This window comes from Podarcis raffonei, chromosome 13 (assembly GCF_027172205.1).
Source record: "Podarcis raffonei isolate rPodRaf1 chromosome 13, rPodRaf1.pri, whole genome shotgun sequence".
NCBI classification, from domain to species: domain Eukaryota; kingdom Metazoa; phylum Chordata; class Lepidosauria; order Squamata; family Lacertidae; genus Podarcis; species Podarcis raffonei.
In genome coordinates, this window is record NC_070614.1 from 31745003 (window position 1) to 31754014 (window position 9012).

General features: G+C 40.5%; 1 protein-coding gene across 1 annotated transcript; it reads right to left on the reverse strand.

Annotated features, from left to right (window-relative positions):
* Positions 1-2963: 2963 nt before the first annotated feature.
* On the reverse strand, positions 2964-3905 carry LOC128398749 (olfactory receptor 14A16-like). Its single transcript, XM_053360001.1, has one exon. It carries the CDS (start codon positions 3903-3905, stop codon positions 2964-2966), a length of 942 nt encoding a protein of 313 aa, XP_053215976.1.
* Positions 3906-9012: the final 5107 nt, after the last annotated feature.

Consider the following 9012-nt stretch of genomic DNA (forward strand, 5'->3'; position numbering starts at 1 on the left):
CAAGGCAATTTTGCTGCTTCGACTTTGGTAATAGAAACAAACAAAAAACAACAGATACAACATGTGCTTCAGTACATGAAAAATGATCACTCTATGGCTATTTATTTAGTTATACAGTAGTACCTCAGGTTACATATGCTTCAGGTTACATACGCTTCAGGTTACAGACTCCGCTAACCCAGAAATAGTGCTTCAGATTAAGAACTTTGCTTCAGGATGAGAACAGAAATCATGCTCCTGCGGCGCGGCGGCAGCAGGAGGCCCCATTAGCTAAAGTGGTGCTTCAGGTTAAGAACAGTTTCAGGTTAAGAACAGACCTCTGGAACGAATTAAGTACTTAACCCGAGGTACCACTGTATCCAAACACTGTAGCCATTTCTAGATAGAGATAGGCTTTCACAAACTATCCATTTCCTGGTAACATCCTGGCTGAATTGCTATATTGCATTATACATGGGGCTGCCCTTCAATATGACTCCTTTAGTGCAAAACCTGGCTGCAATAATTCTAACTGAAGAGAATTCTAACTACCATTCCATTTTTTATTATTTATTTATTTATTTGCCGTCATGTGCCTCTATCTGCAATAGATTCCAGACCTATCAGAAAAGATTACTTCCATCCCCCCAGTTTACTCACTTCTATGTCATTTTCCCAGAATGTGGGGAAAAACGGAGGAATATTAAGTGGAGTAGGACGTGAGAGACCATGGTTAAAATCAGTCATAAAACATATTGTGTGACTTTGGGATAGTCAGTCCCAGACTGACCTATCTGGCCCAGTTGCTGAGGGAATAACCTCTGTTTATTTGTTTCATTTAACAAAATTTATATACCACTTGATTGTAATAAAGCCTCCACATGGCTAACAAGAAATATATAATTATTAATAAAAATAGTTAAAAACATTTTCTTTTCTTTTTTAGTCCTAAATTACCGGTATGTGGCACCTGTAACATTGCCAGTTCCACAGACAAAAACAGTCGGATGGGCATAAATGGGGTATAGCAAGCTTACAAGTAAACTGATCTCAAGCCTTCACAGTATGGTACATGTGGAATGGCCTCCATTAATGAATGATGAGGTATGTGGTCAGTAATTGTTCCTTGTATTTTTCTATTAGTTTCCAGTTGGTTCCTGTCATTCAGAGTGTTCATATACATTAGAAATGATGGTTGTGTGAACTGAAAAGAGTGGAGATGCTAAAGATTTGTTGTGTTAATGTTCTGCATAATGTTATGCACATCTCTGTCATAATAGCATATAATAATTTAATATTTTGTTTAGTAATTTCTGAATGTATAAATTTTATCATATTGTCACCCCAATCTCCAAGCAGTCCTGCACTGTGATGTGTGAAAATTTACTCTGCACAAGTGCTATCTGCACATGAAAGGAACTGTCTCCCTGGGTCAATTGGGGGCGGGGTGTTGCTTATGTTCTTGTTTTCTTTTTATGATCAGTGTGTGTCCATATCTGTAGGTTTGTGTGCTGCATGTCCGCCGGTGTGTGTAGTATGAGTATAATAGACTAAGAGTGGAGACCCAGCTCTGGCATGCAGCTCTTGGAGGGATAATTTATCATGAACACAACCCACTGGACAACAAAAGTTCAAATTAGATGGTTCTACTAATCACAGTGCGGGTGGCACTGTGGGTTCTACTAATGGTTCTACTAATCACAGCGCGGGTGGTGCTGTGGGAAAAACCTCAGCACCTAGGACTTGCCAATCGTATGGTCGGCGGTTCGAATCCCCGCGGCGGGGTGCGCTCCCGTCATTCGGTCCCAGCGCCTGCCAACCTAGCAGTTCGAAAGCACCCCCGGGTGCAAGTAGATAAATAGGGACCACTTACCAGCGGGAAGGTAAACGGCATTCCGTGTGCTGTGCTGGCTCACCAGATGCAGCTTGTCACGCTGGCCACGTGACCCGGAAGTGTCTGCGGACAGCGCTGGCTCCCGGCCTATAGAGTGAGATGAGCGCACAACCCTGGAGTCTGGCAAGACTAGCCCGTACGGGCAGGGGTACCTTTACCTTACTAATCAATATTGTGGAACACGGGTGGCGCTGTGGGTTAAACCACAGAGCCTAGGGCTTGCCGATCAGAAGGTTGGCGGTTCGAATCCCCACGACGGGGTGAGCTCCCGTTGCTCGGTCCCAGCTCCTGCCAACCTAGCAGTTCGAAAGCACGTCAAAGTGCAAGTAGATAAATAGGTACCGCTCCAGCAGGAAAGTAGACGGCGTTTCCGTGCGCTGCTCTGGTTCGCCAGAAGCGGCTTAGTCATGCTGGCCACATGACCCGGAAGCTGTACGCCGGCTCCCTCGGCCAATAAAGCGAGATGAGCGCCGCAACCCCAGAGTCGGTCATGACTGGACCTAATGGTCAGGGTGCCCTTTACCTTTACTAATCAATATTATGAAACAATAGAAAGAAAATTGCCAGATGACATTTTTATGCAAAAATAATTTTTATAATATTGTAGAATGATCAAGAACAAAATGCCCCACAATGTCATGTTCTGTTCAGAACATTTTGGGAAAATGATACATTTTATGTTCTTCAACTTTCTTTTTCTAACTAAATGTTTACATGGAATATTTGTTAATATGGTGACATTCGATTGTCGTATACATGTATCACTTGTAAGTGAAATACACTGTCTTGAGATGATGGTGAAATGCGTGATCAATTGACAATGAATTATATGAAAAATGAGGTGGAGGAATTATGGAATGATTTGTATCACAGATTCAGGAACAGAACAAACTGGTTTACACTTATTTCACTGGGTCCATTTAGTTCAGTATTGTCAGCACTGACTTGCAGTAGCCCTCTATTACTTCAGAGGTGGAATCATGATCCCCCAGCCAGGACTTGCCAGGGGTAAAGGCAGGAACCTGCTGCATGGAAAGCAAATACTCCACCAAAAGTTATGTTGCTGGGTTAAAAATGGCATTGCCAACCTTTAACATATAGAACAGTATACAACACCATTTTTATAGAACAGTTTCCACAAAGCAGTCTTAATTTCTTTGTTTCTCATACTGTAAATAAATGGATTTAATGTGGGAGGAATTATGGTATATATCACAGCAAAAACTATATCTAGATCAGAAGAAGAGTCAGTGGGTGGCCTTACGTAGGCAAAGGCACCAGTGAACATAAGCAAAGAGACAACAGTGAGGTGGGGAATGCAAGTGGAGAGGGCTTTTTTCTGACCATCTGAAGAAGGTATTCTGAGCACTGTAGAAAAGATCTGCATGTATGTTATGATGATGAAAATGAAGCATCCTACTGATATAATAAAGGCTATCACAAGAACCCGAACTTCAACTAGGTAAAAGTCGGAGCAAGAGATCTTCAGTAATTTTGAGATTTCACAGAAGAACTGATGGACAGAATTAGCACAGAAGGTATTACCAAAGGTGCTCCCAGTATGTAACATGGCAGCAAGAAAGCCTGTGATCCACCCAATGGCTACCATCCGCATACAGGCTCCTTTGTGCATAATTGTCTCATATTGCAGTGGTCTGCAAATAGCAACGTAACGGTCATGTGCCATTATAGTTAGGAGAGCAAAATCTGATATTCCAAAAAAATGTAAAAAGAAAACCTGAGCAACACATCCAAAATAAGAAATTAACCTGTTGTTGTAAAGGGAAATAGCCATTGATTTGGGCACCATAACTGTGACTGTTCCAAGGTCCATGATGGCCAAATTCATTAGAAAGAAATACATAGGGGTATGAAGGTGGTGATCAAGGACAATGACAATGACAATTAAAAGATTCCCTATTATTGCCATCAAGTACAAGACTAGGAACATGAAGAAGTGCAAGAGCTGTAGTTCTCGAATATCTGAGAATCCCAGCAGCAGAAATGCAGGCATGGAGGTAAGATTGTGCATTATGTTCACAGCACTTATCCACATGTTACCTGTACAAGCAAGAGGATAAGGACTATTAGTGTACAATTATTGATTCATCAATTTAATTTAAACTGAGCTTCTCTGATCTAGAAATCAAGTCCACCAAATATTCCTTTGCATAATCAGCAATAATTGTTGTCCCCTCTGTTTTCTCATCAGATAATCCCTATCCACTTGTGCCCCCCCCCACACACACCATTTGCAAATGTAGGCAAGGTGTGGTGAGTCTATACTCCCTGAAATCCTTCCCCTGGCATCTATGCATTCAGAAATGGAAGTTACATGCATATATTTATATGTGCATAGGAGCTCACCAATCAGTTGCTGGCCCCAATTATGCAGGGTGCCAGATAAGGTGGACAGACTAAAGACACACAATGTACACAATACATATTGACTGGGTGGAAGTCCTAGTCTAATCTGGATTTTTTAAAAAACACAACTGGTGCAAACATTTCTTCAGCCAGCTAATATCCACAAATAATTCATCACAAATCTGCCTATGCCCTGTGAGCAATATACTGTTGGGAAACTGATTTTAATCTGAGACCACTTCTTCCCTACTGGGGATGGGTGGGTATGTGGAATCACAATTTGCAGTATTCTTAGATTTGTTATGTTTCCAGTTTAAATGTACAAAGATATTTAAGTGTTACCACCTTATCTGCCGAGTCTGATTCTGATTCATTCCACAGATATAGGAATGCCAGTTAATGTAATATGTTTGTATTATTTTTCTTTCAATTCATTAACCTCAGTTCTGAGAAATTGTTTACGTCAAAATGCAGTGTAAGCAGTGCTTTTTTTCTAAAAAAAAAAATGTTTGGGGTACTCTCATTTTCCTACTCATATTGAAATACTGCCCCTCAATGAGGCCAAACTTAGATTCATAAAATGTTTAGGGGTATGCGTACCCATGCATCTCCCCCCCCCTCAAGAAAAGCACTGAGTGTAAGAGTAACATGCAGAAAGATGTAGGTGTGGTGATGAAGAATGATGAGAAGAAATAATGAGTTGCAGTTTTCTTGCCACAGGTATTGTTCACAGTAAAGTTCACAGCTAAAAACCCCAACCACTTACCTCTTCCTTTTAAAACAGTTTCAGCCTGGGTAAGTGAAGTTTTTCATATCACTACTATAGGCCATGACTGGTCAGACATTCACTGAGACATCTGAGATTATTTCTTCTTCTTCTGGCACATGCCAGAATATTGTATAACAGATGTATTTATAAACTGGTTTTTAAAAGGTGTGTGTGTTAGAAGGAGCTTAATTGGATATGTGCTTTGGCATTGTGGCAAATTGCTCCCATGAGTCCAAAACAGTTGATCAGAACCAGAACTCCGCAATTATTGTTTCCTCTGTTTCTGTCACAAATGTAAGCAACTCATATATGCTCACTGTCTTATAGAGGATTCCAGATCACACTGCCTATACAGAGAGGTTTTCCATCTTGACCCTGGCAGACCTATGTGCACATTGGAACATGAAAAGAGGATTTGTCTGCATATCTATGAATCAATCCATACATGGGTTCCTCAATGGTACTTGGGAAGATTTCTGAGGACTGCCTTCTTTCTTTCCATGTTTTTTAAAAAGTTTATTGGATTGCCTGGTAAATTGTCCACCATGCAGATAAAACATACTGTTACAAAAGTTGGGTGCCTCCCTCTCTCTTTGCTGAGCGGTGGCAGGAGCCCATGGGGTTCCAGGCATTCACTCACGATCTGTGACCACTTATTCCTTAAAGTGGGAATAAATTAAATTAGACATGTTTAAAACAAAACTGGTATTTTATTTATACACACCCAATGAGCATTACAGCTTGATGGTTACTTTGGTAAAGTACAAGCTTGATTTTGGTCAAAGTCTTTTTTTACAGAAGTGTTTAAGAATTTTACTAATGACTTTAACAGTGTTCCTAAATCACCTGATTCATCCTAGAATGGCTCTTTGTCCCACCATGCTAGTAAAACACATCTAGCCCCCTTATATAATATGTTATAATTGTTTTATGAAATAATCTAGTTTGCCCTGCCTAGCAAACCTCTAGCTGCTCAGCTATTCTCCCATCCAAGCCCTATCTAACACTTTAACTGTCAGGTTTTACCTTTTACCTTTCCACTCCCTCCTGATTGGCTAGCACTTCACCTTGCTGTGATTGGCTACTGAGTCTTCAGGAGGCTGACCAAAGGACTGTCCACCACACACAGCTTTTCCTGACCTCACTGATAAAAGTACAGTAAAACCATCTTCATCATCATTATGAAGCTTCAAACCATGAGGTTCAACCATTTTTTTACAGTCCAATACCCCCATCCAAAGGGGCAACTGCACAACTTTGAAGGAGATCTTTGATCCACCATTGTCACTTGGTGACATGGAATTATTCTGCCAGCTTTGACTGATTACTCAGCTCTTGCCATTTATGTATAGAGATAGTCTTTCACAGCAATCCATGTTCTGGTTACCTCTTGCTTGAATTGTTGCATTGAATTATACCTAGAATTGAACAGTTGGAAGGGACCTCAATGGCCATATAGCCCAACTCGTTACAATGCAGGAATAACAAGTAAATAATCCCTGACAGGGAGCCATCCAACCTCTATTTAAAAGCCTCCAATGAATAATAGTCCACCACCTTCAGAGGTAGTCGGTTCCATTGTCCAACAGCTCTTACCATCAGAAAGTTCTTCCTAACTTTCAATCAGAATCTCCTTTCTTGTAATTTGAATCCATTGGTTCAGGTCCTATCCTTTGGAGCAGTGAAAAACAAGCTTGTGCCATCTTCCATGTGACAGCTCTTTGGATATTTGAAGATGGCCAAAACATTTCAGTCTTCTGCCGTTGAATATTCTAACTGGTTCAACCAGGTGGAGTAATGTTACTCCATTTAAAAGTGGCTGGCAGTGGAGTTTACCTTTAAAATGCTACCTTCCATAGCATCCTGCTTGTCCCTTAAGATTTTTGGTTAAGTCCTTTTGCCTAGTGTTTCCCTCAGCACAGCTGCATTCTGCATGCACTACACTACAAATATATAGAGAGACAGAGATAGATAGAAATAGAGATAGAGATAGAGATAGATATGCCCCAGCTCTTCAAGATAACCCTCATAGGTTGCACTACATTATTTTGTCTGTTCTGGCATTTCAAAGGGTTAAAGTGCATCTGTCTGTTATCAGTGTCAAAGATCATTTGTTCCCTCTCAGGATGTAAATTACATTTCAAAATGCTATTGTATTGTATTTGCCAACATACCAGGAAGAAGAATCAACACAACCAAATGTGAATAAATAGGATGTACTTTGTACTTTGGTTGTCAAATGAAATCCATTCCGGAAGTCTGTTCAACTTCCAAAAAAGTTTGACAACCAAGGTGCAGCTTCCGATTGGGTGCAGGAGCTTCCTGCACTCAATTGGAAGCTGTGGAAGCCGTGTCGGACATCCAGCTTCCAAAGAACAATCACAAACTAGAACACTCACTTCTGGGTTTGCCGGGTTCGGGAGCCAAAATGTTCGAGTTGCAAGGCATATGAGATCCAAAGTACGGCTCTATTTATGAAATATAACAACTTGAGGATCTGCAAAAACCAATTAACTAGTTAGATTCAACTAATGTAACCAAATCAAATCAAGTCCAGACAGGTGTTGATTAATAACAAGATAACAGTGACTAAGGGATGCCCACAACCAAGCAACACTGTCTTAGGTACTGTAAGTGTTCCATTCCTTCTGAAATCTCATCACCTGCCTGGACCACATGCCAGTTTTCCAAACTGAAGGAACACCACTCCAACAAAAAACACCCAACAGTCTGGAGTTGGCAAAAAATAGAAGACCCCAGTCAATTAAGGTTTCCACAAATATTTCCTACTCAGCCCTTGGAAAACTGATGACTAACCTGTAGACCCAGACTGCAAAAGGGCAGGAGGGTAGGCGCTGAATAAAGAAGAGGTAAGAGTGCAGGACAGAGCAAGCTGAAATAGGCTGTCACCACCTCTCTCCATTGGGCAAAATTGCCCATCAGGCCATAACATTCTCCCCTAGGGAGATACCACCTCTCCTCTTCTTCCAAGGGAGGAGGGGTGTGGCAAATTTGCCCCCTCCAAAAATAGTAGAATGGGATCGTACGAATAACATCTATGTCTGGAATATTTGTGATGAAGGTCAGATTAGAACTATTTTAATTGATAAGGATGTAAATTCTGGCAATATACTGATTTTTGTTTGGGGACATCATCATCATAATTTATTATGGTCAAAGACCAGCTCGAAAAGCACAACTGGGACAGTTTTCACAAGAATAAAATATACATTTAAAACATTGAACAACAACGATAAACGCATATACACATAAAGACTTAAAGTTTGGGCTACCATACAAATTGGCCCTGCCACCATGGAGGCCAGCTTTTTATTCAATTCATACCTATAACCCAGGAATAAAAACCAAGTGATAAGGAATCATTCTAGTCAATATGATCTTCCTCTTCTTTTCCATGATCATGTTTCTCATGAATTCCCTCCATTTACATGTCAGGCTTACTTGTATTCAAATTCATTCCTTCTCCTCCTGCTCATTATACCTTCACCATTCTCAATTCAACAGCCTAGTTGAAAGATCTGCTACACTGAATTTAAAGAGCAGGGGTAATTCATGCAACAGTCCTCCAAATTAATTTTGTGGGAGGTGTGCATGGCTGGTGAACTTGGCTGGCATTTGCAGGTGAGCTATGAGACTTCGCAATGCTGAATTAAGGCACTATGAGAAAAGCTTTACCAGGATCATTTTCAGTGGTACAGAAATGATGCTAATCAATAAGTCATTGAAATATTATTTTTCTAAAAAAGGAAAAGAAATGAGGAAAAAATAGGGGGGGAGATCCTATTTCTGCATTAGAAATCAGGATTGAATAATTTTAGGTTTTATGTAGTCAAAATACTCAAGATGCACAGGAAAGCAACAAATGACACTGAAGGAGGACAGAGAGAAATTCATTTATAAAAATGTTTGCTGAAAAGTGAAATGTGTATAGCACTTATGTTAAAAAGTGCATCCACACACATAAAAGCATGCAAACTTATTT